At 37.7% G+C, this 20,013-nt stretch overlaps 1 protein-coding gene across 3 annotated transcripts in view; it reads right to left on the reverse strand.

The window, feature by feature from the left end:
- Positions 1-498: 498 nt before the first annotated feature.
- The window catches only part of UNC5B (unc-5 netrin receptor B), a 112,366-nt gene continuing 92,851 nt past the window's right edge, over positions 499-20,013 (reverse strand). For 2 of the 3 annotated variants that reach the window (XM_072130851.1, XM_072130853.1), the window contains exons 6-17: positions 18,332-18,499; positions 18,032-18,196; positions 17,202-17,216; positions 14,925-15,119; positions 13,782-14,153; positions 12,489-12,576; positions 11,557-11,725; positions 10,720-10,953; positions 7,530-7,679; positions 7,188-7,352; positions 4,743-4,921; positions 499-2,816 (exon numbers count right to left, since the gene is read on the reverse strand). In XM_072130851.1, coding sequence (XP_071986952.1) covers positions 2,651-2,816; positions 4,743-4,921; positions 7,188-7,352; positions 7,530-7,679; positions 10,720-10,953; positions 11,557-11,725; positions 12,489-12,576; positions 13,782-14,153; positions 14,925-15,119; positions 17,202-17,216; positions 18,032-18,196; positions 18,332-18,499 — 2,066 coding nt within the window. In that variant the 3' untranslated portion in view covers positions 499-2,650. The remainder of the gene's footprint in view (positions 2,817-4,742; positions 4,922-7,187; positions 7,353-7,529; positions 7,680-10,719; positions 10,954-11,556; positions 11,726-12,488; positions 12,577-13,781; positions 14,154-14,924; positions 15,120-17,201; positions 17,217-18,031; positions 18,197-18,331; positions 18,500-20,013) is intronic. The other variant, XM_072130852.1, reaches the window with a different exon arrangement.

Consider the following 20,013-nt stretch of genomic DNA (forward strand, 5'->3'; position numbering starts at 1 on the left):
TTGAACCTACTATCCACTTCATAGATAAATGGTTTTTGGGGTGGTTTGATATTGGTTAACTTTGTTTAGTTGGCTATATGTCAATTGACTTGTGTTTCGTACATAGACACTCTTCACAGTTAGAATCAAGGATGAAATTGAGAATATAGCAACTTCTACTAGATGAATGTGGGATCTTTTCATAACCAACTTACCTGCAATTTTCTTCAATATTATCAAGGAAGGCATGATTTAAGAGCTGGATTATGACTAGACCAGAACATAACTTGCAATTTATCGGTTTAGAATTTGCTCACCAAAGCAGTAATCAATTAGTCAGTGCAAAACATGTTATATCCAGTTTGAGGTATTGAGATGTTGAGCTATTTAGAAAACAAAATTTAAAAAAATATATTTTTGGGAGCCCTTTTCTAGTAAAATATGGCCCTTTAAACCATTGCAATTTCAAGAAATGCAGCATAAAAAAGGTACATGGTGAATGAGAAATCCAACTTGAAGTATAAAAATAACACTTTTAATCCAATTCTCTTTACATTTTGTAGCGGTACATAAATGAGCATTTGCTACTTGAAAAATAGATTTCAAATGCAATGACGACAAAGTTATGTATTTTCTTTTTTAAATAAAAATGAAACCAGTGAGAAATACAGAAAAGAAATTAAAGTATTAAAATCCACAATTAAATAAAAAGGAAACTATAACAATTACAATTGCCCCTAGTTGTTTTGCATTTACGGGATTGTCCAGGATTAGAGGAAGGAAAAAAAATAATAATTTTTGAAAATAATAGAAATAGCATAACTTTTCTGTGTGGGTTGTGTTCTGGGTTGCAACTCATCACCATGACAGAACTCACGTTTAAGAAACGTCACTATTTCTGGTCAAGACCACATCCATTTTTCTAATGCAGGACAACCCCTTAAGGATCAGGTTTTCTAGGTTTGAAGTAGAATGTTCTCTTATACACGAAAAGAGGATAACAATTCTTTGAACAACATTTTTTTAACTACTTGATTTTATGACGGGACTAAAGTTTTGCCATTAAACATGCAGCACAGAAAGAAAAAAAATAAGCTTACATTCACTTCCTGAGCTCAAGGAATGGAAATGGTTACTATTGCTGTCCATGTCTATTATAACCAAACCTAGATTTCTGAAATGCATGTATAGAAAAAGATAAAGCTGCAGACTTTTAGGACATAATAAGCCAAGTTGTAGCTCGAATTTTATGGGTCTGTAATCCTTTTCTTTTCGGTCTTTAGTAAAAATGAATGAGAATATAACAGAACCAAATATAGGGACTTGAGGATTTTTGCAAACTGATGATCAGGTGGTTGGCCAACAAATGCCACGACCTGTAACAAACTGAGTTTCACTATTTTAAAGAAATTTTAATACAAGTTAAAAAAAAACATATCATTTCTAATTTGCAGCTTTGGGACACACCATGTTCTGTGTCACCACTGCTCTGTATTAGTTTTGCGAAGTGATTTTAATAAGTAAAAACCTAAAGAGGTTGTATGGCAGGTAAAAACTTTAACCACACCGCTCTTACTTGGAAACCGCCCAAGTCTACTTTCAAACTCTAACTTTGTGGTCCTTCTTGATGCAAGAAGCAGAGGCAGATCACTTCTGGGAATCGAGGATGGCTGACCAGTCATTTTCTGTGAGCCAAATCGGACCAGAAAGTAACGACCCACAGAGAACCTAGGCAGCGTTTCAGTGGAAGCGCCAAAGGATAGGTTAGTAGCGCTTCTTTGATCTTTCTAACCTAACCTGGGCTGTTTGTAAAAAAATAAAAATAAATGTACTCGCAATACAACCTCTTCAAGGATTAATTTTCCCATCTACAGTGGCCTCAATATTTTTCCCTGAGCTTTGTAGGGTTTCTATTCAGACATCTATAAAATTGCATTATGGGACAACAAAGAGTTGCTAGAGGTGGGTGTAGAATATTTTCCAATAATGTGTCCCTTTTTCAACAATATCATACTGACAGTAGGCCCCAATTTTTTCAATAATTGGAGTACATTTTGTCTACAATAAGAAACTTCTACCAGAGCAAGATGTTGAGCCAGCCTCAATCACACCCGCAGATGCACACACTCAGAAATCTCATTCATTAACATATAAAACAAAGACTCATCCAAAGATCTGGATAATAAATTAACTTGCGTTTCCTAAGAAACCTTTTGCCTCAGTAGTAAGGCTGTTCCAAGCTTGGACAGGATAGAAGCAGTTTGATCAGATTGTACATGATCCTTCAAGAAGTACATATCATGTTTAAAGTTGGAGGAAACAAAAAAGCTTAAAACTACAAAGTCTTAAATGCTTAGAAAGGTAACGTGAAAGATGTCTGCCAGCAGGTATGGTAATGCAGATGTTCTCTTTGTGTCTGGCAATTTATGGAGTGGTATGTGAAGGTATTTCATTAGACACTTGGATGGCTTGTAAACAGTATGTTAGGATTTCTAAGGCTGGTTGTGATTAGACCATAAGAGTATTCAATATCCCCTCTACACTGCTACCGAATCTTCCTCCATAAACAAGGAAAGGAGAAGTCTCTTGTTTCGGGACCACCAAAGGCTGTTAACCAGTAATATCATCTCCTACAAATTCACCAACATAAGTCAACCATGTCAAGAGGTTATCAGCAGTCGCCCTCTGTTGCCATGACAAGCATCATCTCGCTCTTGCCCATTTCTTCCAAGGCACTGGCAAGAGTGTTGAGATCACCATCATCTTGGTGTAAGGCTTCCCACAAGTCTAAAATGACTCCTGTTGGACTGGCTTTGGTGGCAAAATAGTTCAGATATCTGAAAAAAATAAATCATGAAAGAAAATCATAGCAGTTTTTAGATTTAGAGTATAAAGATTCAACCATTTCCCCACACAGTATTTTAGTAGGATATTTTTACTATCAAACAGTTGACCTCTGAGAGTCCATAACAAAGCTCATCGCTTAATCTAGTTTTTTGCTTTAACCACTAGTTCTATCCTTTCCTATGAGGCAGTCTTCAAGAGGATTAACCTCACCATGCTCTTTGAGAGGATTGAGGCAACCAGGTCACACACTTTCTCCTTATTTTAAAACATCTGGGAAACCGTGCTGACCCATCACCGGTCCACTCATCTCTTAACAGCTTTAAAGGGAACCTGTCACCAGGAGACCCATTTTTAGCACTCCCCCAGTCCCCACAGAGCATAGTACATACACTGCCAGAGTGTTTTTGTATAAAAAATTGGTTTTACAGAAAAAAAGATATGTTATATTGTACATTTCATTAGCATCTGCTGTGTGACTAGGCAGTTGCCAAAAAGGAGGGACTGGAAAGGAGCAGTTCCCCTCCCCACACTCAGAATTGGCTGTGGAGGAGCAGGGGGCGTCGCTAAGCCCGGTGATGGGTGTTTTCATATATTTGAAAAGGTCACATGTAGTAGCTGTTCCCCAAGGGTGGCAACTGCCTAGTCACACAGCAGATGCTAATGAAAGGTACAATATAACATATCTTTTTTTCTGTAAAACCAATCTTTAATCTTTGGTAGTGTATGTACTATGCTCTGTGGGGACTGGGGGAGTGCTAAAAATGGGTCTCCTGGTGACAGGTTCCCTTTAACACTATCCCTTAACTGCCAACCATGCCTTTACATAATTTTATATGCATTTGTCAAGTTTGTCCCATGATACTACCATCGAATCCAACAGATGGGGGAGCTAAGGATCCCATGATACTACCATGTAAAGTTTGTTGTTCAACTTTCTCGCTCCTTTTCCTTCTCCTTTTTTATTGATTATGTTCTGTTCCTTCTTATTGTAATTATGAACCACCTGCATGGGGGACTCTTAGCCTGACCTTTAGCAAGGCTTCCTCCTCACAAAATCCAAATATATGTTTGTTGAAACTAAAGATTAACCCCTTCAGGACGTAGCCAGTCTAAAGCTTAAGGCTCAGCCTCATTTTTTGTATTCTAACACGTTGCTTTATATGGTTATAACTTTTGAACACGGTTACTTATCAAAGCGATTCTGAGATTGTCATCACATGTTGTATTCATTTTCAGTAGTAAATTTGGCTAGTAAGTTTTGCATTTATTTTTAAAAAAATAAATAAAAAAAACTGTTGAACTTTTTGAATAATTTGCCATTTGTTCGTGTCATTACGGATGTGGCAATATTACATATGTGTATTGTATATGTAAGTGTAATATGTAACGTGGCTTTGAAGGCATTTTGATTAAGTTTATCAGTTTATGTTTATTTAAAACTTTTTTTACACGTCGCAGTGTGAGGCATAGGCTGACACACTGCCTGTAAGGTCCTGTACCTTACAGGCATTTATTATGGACAGCCATATCCATATCAACAACCAGCAACCCCCGAAAATGCTGCGAGCTGAGGGAATCTCTCTGCAGCCATTTAAATGTCACAGTCACACTGACCGCAGCATATAAAGGGTTAACAGCCACGATTAGAGCTCACTCTGACCATGGGTGTTACTCAGAGATGTCAGTACATTACCACTGGCACCCCACAATTCCGGATACTGGCTCAGCTCCCATGCAGAGCTGAACCGGCATTTGCCGAGTGCTAATTACTTATACAGTTGCTAATTTTTCTAAATATCCTCCAAGTTTTCTCACTTTAGGAATCCATTATTGCTAGTCTCTGGCTCATTGTTACGGACATATAATTCAATATGTCTAAGAGCTTTAAATAGCTAAAAAAGAAATCGATAACTTACCGATCCATGCTGAGTTTTTGTGCCAAAAGCCTCCAGTCGTTTCCTCTGGCGTTTGGAGCATCCAAACTGTTGCAGATTTTTTGTCTAATTGACATTGGGATTTTAAAGGCATATGGTCCTAGTTGGGTTGTTACATTACTTCCAGGATGTGAAAAAAAGGGATCAAAGGACTTGGCATTCTGTTGAAATACAAAACACGAAAAAAGTATACTTAACTATTGATCAGTGTACATAAAAGGGGTTGTTATGGATCATTATTATTTTTAACGAACTAAGGCATCATGAATATAAAGGGCCGCAAACAATGGTCCCATATTTCATTGTTTGTGGCCTGTGCATCATCGTTGTTTGAGGTGCGCTTACATGTCAATGACAGGTGAGAAGATGCCCCGAGCTACAAACATTGACAGGAATAGGACTTGTTGTATACATTTTTGTGTTTATGAGCCCAAAGAAATAATTCGGAAATTGCATGAGGCCGTGGTGCAATACAATAATGCAGAAATAACAAAGATGGTTGTGAAGCTCCAGAGAAGCTGTAAATGTGGTAAGAAATGTAACACGCATGTATGTCTTCTTTTGTTATTTTATTGTATCACTCATATTTTCCAAATTTATTATAAACCTTTTAGAAAAGTACTTTTTTTTACCTCTGTAACTATTAAGAGTTATTTCTCCAGACTGGTGACTATTAATTACGATTTAAGAAACAAATAGGAAGAGTCCACAATAGAATTAGTCAGGTCCAAATTTAACAAATCTGATCAGCACAGACAATAGATTGAAGGTGAAGATGGTGAACCCGGTTATCAAAAATATGTGGTCTGTTGCCATTTTAGTTTTTAGAATTTTAGTTCAGAAGCTACTTACCATAATATGTAAAAAAAAGTTCACTGTTCGCAAAGTGATGTCAACAAAAACCTATTGCAGAGAATTAAAGGAAATCTACCACCAGGATGATGGATTGTAAACCAAGAACACTGACATACTGGTGTGTTCCCCCTCTGGCAGGATCTGCTCTTCTTTTAGTTCTTATACCGTTTTTTTAAAGGCTTTTATAATTATGCAAAAGAACCAGAGGGGCAACGGGCTACATAGGTTTTAAAACCTTTTTTTACTTAAAAACAAGGGCATTTGAAATCTAAATAAGAGTGGATCCTGCCATAGGGGTCACACACCAGTATGTCAGTGTGCTTGGTTTAAAAATCCTTCATCGTGGTGGTAGATGTCCTTTAAGGAAATAATCAGTCTACAATAAGACATGATGGAAGTGAAATTCAGAATATAACTGATATGTGCCGTTTATTTCCCTGGTACCACAGTTTCTAGTACAGATTTTGACGTCGGCTTACAAGCTTTGTCTTTCCAAAGTAATGAGGACCATAAAGTTCCAATATTCAATAATATGTTGTGTATTTTATGAAAAGTTTTATTATAGTATTTATTCAGAAAATGCAGGTCCCTTTGTCTGCAGTGCGCTGAGTTTAATGATAGACGCTCCACATTCACAGACTACATAATTGCTAGTCATTCAGAAACTTTACAACACTAATCTAAAGCTGAATAATTAATGCTTTCTACAAATCACTATATTCAAAAAGACATTAAAAACTTATGGATGGAATTACCCTAAAGGAACAACAGTTCAAAGCCGATCATCCAGTCCAAGTAAATAAGCAAACACATAAATGAATACAACACAATGCAAATACCCAAACACACATTTCTCTGCTTATTTATGGTTATTGCCATTGTCCTAAAGTGTCGACATTTTTATCTGTTACTAAATGATAAACTCTCATGCTATATGAGAACATGTGTGCAAACCACAGTAATCCCACTGCATTAATACCAACATGTTATAAACATAAAGCACTATTTATCAACTTTTTCTCCTTTTACCTTTACCTTACCTAAATCCAGTTAACATTTCTATAAACTTTTCTTACATTAAAATTGGTTTTCCCATTTTTAGAACATATCTACAGTATATATCATGAATGCACAATAGGTGCAGATCCACTTCTGGGAGACAGAGGTCCACCGACCCAAAATGTGCAGAAGCAAGGAGTGGAAAGCTAGGTCATACCTTCCTGCTCAGCAGGAGGAGACCAATGGAGGGAAAATCAAGTTTATGGAGGGGAATCCTTCCAACGTATCCTTACAACGGAGCGAAAAATTCTAACTCGAACTCTAAGTGTTGAGTGTGCTAACATATTAGAGTAAAATACATGTGGGTGAAAATACCATAATCCAAATCCAAAATCTTTTCCTCCTGACTATAACACTAACCTAACCAGTATAACATCTTGGTCAAATACTAATAGTTTACCTTATTACAGAACATACACAAGATAGAGTACTTTGTATCTTGTTCGAGGCATGCAATTTCCCAAGCAAAATATTATATGAAATAAGTATCTGACAGCAGTAGCATCTTCTTACCTCTTCCAGGTTAGTATGCAACTGGAATATTTGTCCTTCACCTTCCACTTGCCTCACACAAATTTTGCACGTCAGCTCTGTGGATGCCAAACTGTACCTTTCCAAAGTAAACGTACAATGCAATGAACGTTGACTTCCACTCCAGATGTGATAAAAAGGTATCTCCTGAAATAAAAAAAAAATATATACATTTTATTGCATGCATTACAAGCTAGAATCCTGCACACACATACACAAACACATGATATTTACCGTAACTCTAAACCATCACCAGTAAGCCTACCTCTCCATCAGCATACTGGTAGTAGCAGTAGTAATGATCACCATTAAACATCCACTCACCTGGAATTTTGCTAGTAATTTGCTTCTCCACAGCGAGTGAGGAATATCATGAATAGATAAACGCAGGTTGTGATAGCTGTCCTTGAACATCAGTGGCTTTGGTTCCTCTACTAGATATCCTCCTAAAGTTTTCTCCAAATCTAGAACTTCCTACATTAAAAATACAGAAATTAAAATGTTGTTAACGTAAAATCAAAATATATTATAATGTATTGGTTTAAAATTTAGTGGTCATATCACCTCTAATAGCAGCCAGTCAGCAGCTCCCAGCTTCCCAGGAGATTCACTTTTTAACAAACACTACAGGGCAGATTTCTCAAAGTGTTTCAAAGTAAGACAATGAAAGGTTCAAATAGATAATCTTATGCTACACCAGATCCATCATACAGTTTAATACTGGACGATAACTCTAATGGTTTATGGCTTATGGTTTATGGCTTAACCATCAAGTCTGTGTGTTGTTCCTGATTCCACACAGATGCTCTGTAGTAAAATCCCACCCCCTTCTCCCTCAACATCATCCTCTGCTTCTCCTGAACTCTGGGGCATTCCCCCTCCTGTGCCTGTGTATCTCCGTTTCTCCAGACAGACCGCTCAGAGCGTCCATCAAAGATGTACAGAACTTTTCCTGGCCCACATCATACTGCAATAAGTTTGCTTTTAATAAAAGTCTGTTGCTATTTTATTCTGCCTTTGGTTTGGGCAGTAAGAAGCCCTTGACTGGTTTCTGTAGAAGGATCTTCAATTGATCCCCTCTGCTTATGATAGAAGATCACTGAATGATCAGTTAAAAGACATCTACAATCAGTGTGACTGATGGTAGATGGCAGCACTTACAGGTTCGCCGGGTGATGCCGTTACTTGAACTGTTCACAGTAAGAGCAGGAATGGCATCATTAAGAGTAAAAGGAGTTTTAAAAAATATGTAAATTAGCCGGAGGGGCTAAGGCTGGCTTCACCTGGGCACCTCTCGCCATTGGTGTCTTAATTTATTCACGGCCGGCACTGTTAGTCCTGCCTGCCCAAAGAACAAGTAACCGGCCTGTGACCCCAGAGAGCCCTCGGTCGGGAGCAGTCAGGACTAGCAGTGGGGGCCTGAATAAATTAAAAAGTGGTGATGCCGAGAGGCGCTCAGGTAAATGTTTTAAAACTCTTTTTCCTGTTAATGATGCCGTTCCTGTTCTTACTATGAATGATTCCAGGAACGGCATCCCCCAGCGGGCCTGTAAGTGCTACCATCTACCATCAGTCAAACTGATGGTAGAAGTCCTTTAAGGTCTGACCATTACCAATCTGGAGAACTATGGAATCACAGCATACATGAAAAAGTGGCTGTGCCCAGTCCTGTAGCTCTGGCCAGCCGAGAAAATATTGTTACATTGGGTTCTTTCATCAAACAATTACTTTTACTCTGTAGAGTGGCATAGTCTCTATATAATCTCTAATTGTTGTTACAGTACATGCAGAGATAAAAATGGACCTCATTGTTTATCTGAAATATAACAGGGCTGTCCAACTTTAAGACAACAACCTCTTTATTTCCACTAATTTGGTGACTTTAGAGAAGAGAATGCAACATTATTTCTAATGCAGTAATCAAGGTAAATCACAACTCCACTTCACTGAAAAATAAATGACATAATCAGAATAATTAAATATCATTTTCTTCCCAAATATTAATGTAATGATAATTTGAAAAAACATTTTATTCCCCTAAAACAGGAATAACAGAATCTCATTAATCATGATCTTAATTAGAAAGCCTCAGAAGTACCGGGCTCTACAGAGATGTCCTAGAAGATTTAAAAGATAGAGAGGCTGAAGACGCGAGACGACTTTTACTTATTTATTCAAGTAATCTCTTCGTTAGTTTGTTTGCTTAAATTATCTGTTGAGATAATTAGGTCATTAGGAAGAAATTCACTCACTTGTATGCAAAACTTGAGAAGTAGTAAAAATAATTACTTTTTTGCCCTTTAAACACTAAGGAAGGTAGCGGAGAACATTAATTACTGAGGAGATACAAGGTTAGACATCTATATGTTGCTTTAATACCAGCCATTTGAATATTTAAGATGGTAAGATAAGGAAGCGTTTGCTAGTTTTAATTACTGTGCTCTTTCTACTACTGAATATAGTGTATGAGTACAGCATTTAGAAAAGGTCTGCTAATTAATGTCCCCATATCAACCCAGAGCGGTGACTGATTTATGCACTTAATAAGCCATATCTGAGGTTACCTGAGTGTAATCCTACGCTATAAGAACATAAATGGTTTACATTATTAACCACAATTTACTCCACGTAATGTCACATATTCATTTTCTAACTCATTCCACATTAAACCATTAAAACACTTGTATTTCGTTCAGATTTTTTGTTAGCTTGCTTCCTAAATTAAAGTGAACAGCATAATATTTTTTCATGCATATAGTATTATTGCCATGTCTCTTGTGGCTGTCCTGGGCTGAGATGTAGGGGAGGGTTAAAACCTTTAGTTGTTTGCTCAGCTGCCTATCTTTCGGCTATCTAGGCAGCTATAAAGATTCCTTGGGGCTGGATTTCCCTGGCAGTTATTTGGTTACCTTCCTGTGTGTTTATTCTACCTGACCAGATTTTAGTTGACTACTTTCTGCTTTGTTTACTGACCACCCCAGATTTTGTACTGCATTCACATCTGGGTATGACTTCTGTTTTCACATTTGAAAATAATTTCTCTCTTACATACTCTTTTGCTTTATTTCGCCTTGAAATTGGCTTAATCTTCCCCCTTACCAGGCTCAGACTGGCTTACAGGTGAATTCACCGGTGAGCACCTGAGCTTGGTTGGCCTCCAGGCCCTGCAGGAGTTAAATAGAACCTTCACAGTGATAATCAGCATTTTAACCACTTTATAAAATTATGGGTAAATTATGTAGCAAAATCCCCAGTTTCAATTTTCAAATGAATACTGGTAGAGCCTATGCACTCCAAGGAGAAAATAATAAAATGCGGAATAGGAGCTGTGGTCATGTATGGAGACCCGAGCATCATCAGTCAAATTATCCGAGATGTTGTGGAGGGGTGAGGAAGAAAGGCTAATTGGTACCCATATTCCATGAGCGTTTTACACAATTTACACAACCCTGCATGTCTTTGCATTACACAGGATTGACATCTTTTACACGTAGATTGTCTTTTGCCAAATTACCTTTAATGCATCTGGTGTGTCTTCTAAGCAGTAGACCTTGAGATTGTATTCTAAAGATGTGGAGAGAAGGGGTGCAAATATAGCCAGCTGGAGTCTCTTTATTGCAGACCTGGAGTAAGATTCTCCTACAAAAGCATAGGTCCCCAACTGGTCGAGTAAAATGTGGCAGGACTGACTCTCAAGCTGGCAATAACATGGGGTGTTGAGCGTTTCTTCGTTCAATGTCACGACCTCCTGGAAAAGTAAATATTAGGTCATTGACTGGAATGTAAACATTCACCATATATATTGGATAAAGCTTCCTGGCATGAAAGATGCAAAAATGAATCTCTTTCCATTGCTTTATTTTAAGATGTACCATTAGATGGAGCTATAGGATGCAGTAATAAGCATTGTGTAATAATGTGTTTCTTTATTGTATGGTATACTATTATAATGTGTATCTCACAAACTCTGTTACACAAGTAAGGAGCAAAACTTTGTATGGAGATGGCAATAATGCTTAAGTAACTCTCCCCAGCATGTTGCTACATGATACCATGGCCTTAATGTGTTCAGTAAAAACCTTTGAGCTACAGCCTTCTGACCTCTTGGCTTGTAGCTTTCCAATTGTTAATAAATGCAATTAACAATGTTAATAAATTTGACATACGTCAAATGGCCTACTAGGATGCTGGTCCTAGTAAAAACTTAAGAAACAGATAGGGAATAGTAGTAGAGAACTGTTCTATTTTGGCACCATAAAAACAAAGTAGCATATGAATGTGTATTTTCAACTTCAGGCAGTTGTCAGCCTTTATCCATGTCCCCATATTTGTGTTTCTATTACATTCCTACCTCCCAGTTTCCTTGGTGAGACTGGGTCTTTAGTTGTAAAATCCAGTCTGACGTGGCCGTCTCTGCACAATGAGGGATGGTCAGAATGACTGGTCGACACAGTAGAAGTCCAGTGGGTCCACAAGTCACTATAGGACTTAAAATAGTCTGTGTCCCTTCTGAAGGTAGACTACAATAAAGGAGAAAACACAGTGATCAGAAATCTAGTAATGCTGATTACCATATTATCTTTTTGGGAGGAATTATAGAAAATATAGATGAGTGCACATTTTACATTTCAATGTCATAACAAAGGATTTGCTTAATATGAGACAACAGTTTTGATGGTGACAGTCTTCACCATTCAAGAGGGAAGTTGCCACCAGCTGCTTAGTTCTTCTATAGAGGCCACGGAAGAGACATGTTTTATTATATAAGTCCTTGACAAGAATGGCAGTCTGTGCAATGATGCATGAATAGGGGTTTTCTACTCTGCTTTATAGACTCCCGATTCGCGAATCTCCTTAATGAGGTCTATGTATGGTATACAAGCCACATAAGCCGACAATCCATCCATCTTCATCTCCAGGTACAAAGTTTTCCAGGAACAAAAATTATGGGGCATGTTGAGATCCAACTACCTAATCCTCAACTCCTATGGATCTACCATTGATTTAGAGTCAAGGCCTTTCTACACATTACATAGTTGTCCGATTCTGCCAAATCCGTTGATAAACTCTACAGTTACAGTATCAGAGGTATATGGATATATATTGTTTCCATATACCTGTTGACAGATACCACGGTAAAAATCTTCAGTTAAATATACACCATTTGGTATATAGGTTTTATTTTCACTATTCCATCCAGCAGAAAAAAAAAACTATGACTAGAGCTAAATTTAAATTTTTGGTAGCAGTAGATTAAGTAAAAATGAAATACAATATACTTACACTGTGTTTTCTCTCTTATTAATCATTAAATACATTTCATAGTATTTTCCCTGTGGAATAGCTCCATGTGGAATCAGCAAACTCACACCTGTCAAACAAGAAATACATTTATATACAAATATCATAAGGAACATGTAAATGAGAGCATTTACAAGGCCCCCTCCACCATATTGTAGCATATTAGCATCCATATTTTCAGGTAATGATGTAAATCTGTAGCCTCGGTATTTGTACATTTACTGTAATTTTATTAATTTGAAGCATGTCCTACGTTTTGGGCTTAAAAAAATAACAGACAGTGTAGCAGTAATAAATCCTTATCTATATCCACTGCCCTTAATAAAAAAGGTTGACTAAAAATACACATCATTTTGTCACATTACGGGTTATGAATATGCCACTATTATCGGTAATTGCACATTTTATTTAACGCAAGTTCTTTCCGGTGGCAATTATGTCAAAGTACAATTTATACTAATGCCATGTTCTGATATGTCATAGCTATTAATAGAAAATATGTAAACAAAAAAATCCTGGATATGACTGAACTTCACTTGACAGGTGCCTGTTAGAAACCAATTTTCTTTTAACAAGTGCTCTACATGATCCGAATATGACAAAATGCCATAGGCATTCACTATTCTTGGAACTCAAGGGTTTTCAGACAAGTAAACGGCAGAAGTTAAAATAACCATCAGGTCGAGTTCACAAGTCAAATGCTGTGCCGAGACCAGGACTCTCGGTACATCTATTCCTCCTCTTACAAAAAAACATGAATATATTACAGGACCGTAGTGCCACAAGGAGCCAAAGACTATGATACCAGGAGCCTGGCTCCCTGTACAGTGTTCAGTCCAGAAATTAAGGCAAACCTAAGGTCCATATTTTATTGATCGGACACAGCCATGTAAAAGGGGACTAACTGAAATTTTCGTGGTGGCCCACAGCCTATTCCGTTAAAAAATAGAATAATGAATACCTTATATAGATGTTAAAATGGGAGCCCTTCGATTCCCATGGACTCCCTCTCACTTCAGCTCACTTACATTTTCCTCATATAAATAACAGAAATGTGGCATAAACTGGGCCTGTTGGATTTTAACATGTCCTATCCTTTTTAGTGCGTTAGAGATAAGCCAGTGTAGCTTCTACCGAGTTATCTCTATTCGTAATATATATAATACATGCGTGCTCAGCCAAGATAAAAATGTGTGTGCGTCACTTAACTAATATATATGGCCAGACTTGCATAAAGCAAAAATGATTAGGATATTAAGGAAATAAGAAACTTACCTGTGTTTGGGAAGGTCAATTTACCCCCAAGGCTGCCAAAAGTCCCAGTCACGCTGTTACTAGAGTCACGTGGCAATGTCAAGAGATGCTGACTGCTTATAGTTTTATTCCTCGCATTTATAATGTTTGTATCTGATGGGTAGGATCCAATTGGTTTAGGACCAAGCAAGTCATCATGTATCCCTGGAGATGACCCAACTGGAGAAGAATTAAAGACTTTAATCTTTAGGTTTGGTAGTGGATCTAATAATGGAGAGTTGGTCATAGGAATTTTGTCTGCAGAGTCTTGTAAGGCATACATATGGCCTCGATAGATACCAGCGTTGGCGGTTAAATCTGGTTGCATCGATGGGTGTAATAAATGGGAATTGTCTGCAATGAGAAATATTGAATGATGAGAATCGACAATAACTAAGGTGGATTGGTAGACTAACTCAATATCATACTACCATACTAGGTGCCTATTACTGTTTTCACCATTCCTTAAGGTCTCTCTTTGAATAGCAGTTGACATTCCCTGACCACTATTCTGAACTGAAACAATATAGCAGGCTTTTCTGTCTTACATGTGGCTTCCATGTAGGCGTCAGTACCCAGTTTACTAGAGATCAACAGGAAGGTGAATAAAGTAACTCAATCACCGGGAGCAGAACAGAGGACCCTGGAAACCGGGCCTAATGTATGGATAGATTTTCTTTTCTGGTGGAGGGTGGCCTCAATGTCTAAAGAAACATTATTACTTCATTTATCATTTTCAATTTATAATATAATTTATAATGTAAGTTGGATAAAATGCTGAAACAAAAAATATAAGCAGAAACACCAAGTAAATTTTTGCATTGAAAAACTAACATTATGCTGTCAAGAGGCCAGTATACAGTAGTTTATACTTCTAGGTCTAAAATCTTTTCCCTTTCATTTCCCAGTTTTTATTTATTTATTTTTTAATAGCACGTCTCTCAGAAGTTTTGATAGTAATTACAAAAACATACAGGCAGTAATTACAATTCCTGGTATGGAATACTGCAGTTCTAGGCTTCATCTGTTTTGTTATTAAGACCATCTGCCAGCCCCTCAGAAGATGACAGATAATGAGCATTCACAGTAGTGGATAGCAAATGGGGTCAAATATATTAGCCGTACCGTGCCTAGAAGTCTTGAAGTTTACCGGATGAAAGCCGCCTGTAAGGGCTGCTGAGGAATCTGTGATGTCGGTGTCAAAATCACGGCAGTTGCGCCTGTACACAACTATCCCGACAGCCATGAGGATAACAATGAAGATGAAGATGGCAACAACCAGCCCGGCATAGAGAGCAACATCTCCCGTTGAATCCAACACTAAAAAAAACAATAAGGAATACCATCACAACAACTTATTAGACAAAGATGGTTAAGAAGGCCATTAAAGTATCAGGATTTTGTCTAAACCCCAGTATTCTAAATACATGCCGTAAAATCTAGTTGCAGATTCCCCTATATATGCATTTTGATTTTTATTACATAACTGCAATGGGGTAATCATGGTGAGGAAGCTCATGGGTTGTGCCCCTAACAAAACTCTGCAGGACACTGGATAAGTGCCATTCGCTGGAGGCCAATTGTTTGGCAGACTTGTTCTCATGATCACAAGGGTTGTACCCCCAATGATTGGATGCTCATCCCCTATTCTCAGAACCATTATTGGCACAACTACTTTACTGTCGCTACAGAATAAATGTGCATTTTATTAAAAATTAATATTTTACCAAATATTCATAAAATGTGGTACTATTACAAAATCACAAAACACAGGCCATGTTTACCAGTATATTCTCAGCTTACTCAGAATATATATGGTAACCTTCCTTCAAGGTCAACTGCTCTTTTGGTAGATTTCATCAGTATATGATCCAACTCATTCATTGGTTTGTCTTGCTAAAGAAAACAAGGCATATTTTGGTCACTTGGCCTCATATAATGGCTGCATAGAGTCGTAATTTATTGGTTGATGCAGGTGAACTGAATTATTTCTTTATATTTTTTGTAATTGTTTATCGTACTTTATTTCCAAACCTTCCTTTCCTAGAGCAATGTATAATTGTTTTTAATAATTTATACAAGTTATTTAAATATTTTATGAAGTACTTTAATTAATTGTCCCTCCACAGACCCTGTTTATACAGCAATTCCATATAATGTTTGTAATAAACGATCTACGACTAGAAGCATGAAGGGGATTTTACATCTTCCCGACAATGCAGTAACGAGTTTAATGCCCAAAAAAGTTACTTGCTGAGGTTGCCATCCTCCACATGCACATTGCAGTTACGTTCATTAAACATAATGAAAAAGCTAAAGGGTAATGTCTTTTAAATTACGCTTGACCCTTAAAAGAAGTAGAGATGGCTATTTCTGTTAGCTAATACAATATCTTTAAAGAGAAATTTACCATTATGGTTATTCATTTGGGAGTCCTTAAAGTGAAATCATCACAATCAAAAATGCTACACATCTTATCAAGCAGAATATATGTCAGCCAGATAGCATTTTGTTTGCCAACATACAGTATAAGTTGTAATTTGATATAAATGGTGGCTAACTTAGTAACACCATTTGCATAAATCAATTGTGTATGTTAATACATGATCAAATATATCCATCTCTCAGCACTCCCGCAAAACGTGGCCACTTCATTATTTGCCCAGCTTGTGACTGTGCCTAGAAGATGCCAAGCTTTGTATCCTTTCAATCAGTTGATTGGTTGGGAGCCATGATTCTTGACCCCCTACTAATCTATCTCCGTGCTCATGGACACGGGGGAAGCGTGCTAGCTGTTTTTTAGTGCTCAGAATGCATCACAATTTACTCATGCTTCATCCACGTGACCGTGGATCCCATGACCCCATACATGAGTCAACTGTCCAAGCAGATTCCATTACTACCCTAGTTAGTGGTATGGGCAGTCTTTGTATTGTCCATGGTGCGCGGCCACTGCTCACACACCGATGACAGTCGGGTGGCTAATGTTGTTTGCATGTATGCATGTGTATGCATGTAGTTATAAATCATCAATGTTAGTGTCCTGTAAAAACGTGCATGGCTTGTTGTACCATATTGCATTGCAATTTACTACACTGTAGATTACATTGTACAGCTAAGGTTCCCTGGCCTTGTGCACCACATGCTTCATGGCAATAAGCACATGCCTTAAGCCCCTAGACTGTGTTGGGTAAAAGAACCTATAGAAGAAAGTGACTGCTTCCACAGCACATGTATTATTATTATATGCCCCCAACTTTGCGTGAAATCAGAAGATGCCAATGCAGCTGATTCAATAAAGCCAAAGTGATCAATCATGCAAAATAAGTAAAGCAAAGGAAACATGATGAATTAAAATAATAAAAGTGATCAAATGAAACTTAAAAATCATTTTTAGCTCACCTAACACTCTCTTATCTGTTAGAAACCAAAAATAAAAACAAAAAAAAAGATGAAATTAGTGTTCATGGTAAAAGATGGCACGATCACATAAAAGTCAATGAGAAATGAGACAATTAGAATAAAAATGTAAACAATGATGGAATGTTAAGAGTCTCTGAACACTGTTATGTGTTAACCTGAAATACTATTCCAAAGAAACTGCACAGTTCTTCTAGTACAAGCATATAATATAGGAACAAAAACAATACATAACCTCAGTAGATATAAAGAGACGTTATAAAAGTATTGCACATAGCCTGGTTATAGTACCTTAAAGGGATTGTACTACAATGACAATTTATCCCTTTTCATACAGTGATCTCAAGAATAGTAAAGCTCAGATTGAGTGGAGTGATGGAACACAATATAATTACTCACTAAAAGATGGACAGTGATAGAGTAAGGCCGGTTGGCCACCTTCTTCAGTCCCAGACTTAACATGGAGTTGCTCCATACAAAATTAGAAATGGGAAACTCGAAATTCTCACAGTGGTTTCCCATGATCCCATACTTGTTACTTTTAGGCCTAAAACCTATGAACGAGTCTGATGAGACTCACTCGCATAGGGTGCTTGCCGGAATGTCCGGCCTAAACGCTCAGGGCCTGGTCATTTCGGCAAACACACAAGTTTTTTTCGTGTTACGAGCATGAATTCGCTTGTGACCTAAATGTAAAAGTGAGCAAATATCTAACTGATGGCTCAAATCTGAGAAGTATTCTGAGAGCAGAGAGGAAATACCCAATGGCCATCAAATAGTATACGCAAGATTTATTTCAAAGAAACACTTACTCTGCATACACAAGCCATCTGTGCAGTTTTTGGAGTCGAGAAGAATTCCACTGCAATCCTTCCCCCCATTCTTGGGGGCTGGTGCATTACATTCCCTGCTTCTCCAATGAGTGCATTCAGTGCTGCAGGCTGACCATTTGCTCCATTCGGTCCATCCACCATCAACTACAAACCATATTATAGCAAAATATTATGAAACAGTAAATATACAAGATTTTTTAAAATTTTTATTTATTTAATTTAAATTCTTCTTAATTAATATGCATTTCCATGTTCCTATTACTACTGCTCCACACATACCTGGACACATAGTAGTACACGTCAGTTTCTGGAATGGTTGACCATCACAAAATGCACCACCGTTTAAAGGGGTTGGATTTGTACACATTCTTGTCCTCTTCTGTATACCCCGCCCACACGGGTTGTTGCATGGAGACCATTCTGACCATGAAGACCATCCTCCATTCACTAAGACAACAAAAATGCAGATAATTTTTTTATACGTAGAAACCACTTTTCAAGAAAATGGGGGCTACTGAGCAGAACGTTGGCTTATAAAACATTTCAATGCGGATAACACGCAGAGGAAAAATCTGAGAAAAATAATAGTTGTCTTAACTAATGACTTGAAAATATTTATAACCATCTGGTAAGTCAAGGTCCAGTCTGGAAAAATCTACGCCACCCACCGTCGGCTGGGGTAAAGTTGGCACACAAATTCTAATAACAGGTGCTCTGGTTATTTAATTATAAGCAGATGTAATTAATTTACTACTCAGAGAGATGCAAAGCACTCTTTAGTTCTCTTTCCACAGACATCTGCTACTTGAATTGCAAGCTTTTCTGTGCAGAGAAATTAACCATCAGTCAAATTATTATGATTTCCTTGGATTAAAAGTATGCATATTGTCCCTAATGAACGCCATTCATTTCTGCATTGTCTCTCATTGTCTCAAGGCCTGTTGTAGATCGTGGTGTAACACTAGACTAAGATATCTACCATGGGATGACCTATGCTCAAGGAGACTTTCTACAGAACTAGTCCATACATGCCATGGGTGAAGAAGCAAAAGAATTTAATACCCCATGTAATACCACATTTTGAAGTAAACAGTTACAGCTTCACCTCATGATAGCCACTTATTATCAGCGGATCTATGGATATCAGCTGATCCTTGCACCAGCTTCTATCTATCTAAAATTCTTTCCATTATACACTTTCTTTCATGAAAGTGAGTTTGCAGGCCTGTCCAAACTTCAAAAGTTATGCCAAATCTACAGGATCAGGCATAATTTACTAATCTGTGATGGTCTGAATGCTGGGACTCCTACTAGTGATGGGAATTGGACCCTCAGCAATTAGAATATTGGGGATCCCATTCTCTCCAATGATGGGATACTCCCTGCAGCTCCATTCAATTTTATGAGAGCGGCCGAAGTTTGCTGCGCACAGAGCTCAGCAATTCCACAGGAATGAATGGAAGGGGCTTGGCTTGCCCCTCCACCCAATAGTGAGAAAGGGATCCGATGATCGGTGGGGGTCCTAGCTTTGTACTATACAAAGTTGGGACAACCTGATTAAATTACATACCAGTAACACAGAAAAATATATGATCATTGTCCCTCTTTGCGTTTTCTTGTGACAAATCCAGTTTCCAGACTATGAGGCCGGTTATCTTACACCAGTATTTGAGTAGTTGCTGATACAGTAAGTGAAACACCTCAATCAATCAAACACATTATTATGGAACTCTATTTCCTGTATCAGGTCCTACATGAATGTCCCCTTATAATTCTTGTCAAGAACATATAATTTAATGAGACGTAGTTCCAAGAATAGCGACTAGTTACACTTATCTAGTACATTCCTATGTACCTGGCCCTTAAAAATAAAGTCTCAAATTGATTCCGCAATAAGGATGGTCAATAATATTTTCCCTTCAAGCAAATTCACCGGAAGCATTCAGTTATTTGCTGTGGAA

This window comes from Engystomops pustulosus, chromosome 11, assembly GCF_040894005.1.
Source record: "Engystomops pustulosus chromosome 11, aEngPut4.maternal, whole genome shotgun sequence".
NCBI classification, from domain to species: domain Eukaryota; kingdom Metazoa; phylum Chordata; class Amphibia; order Anura; family Leptodactylidae; genus Engystomops; species Engystomops pustulosus.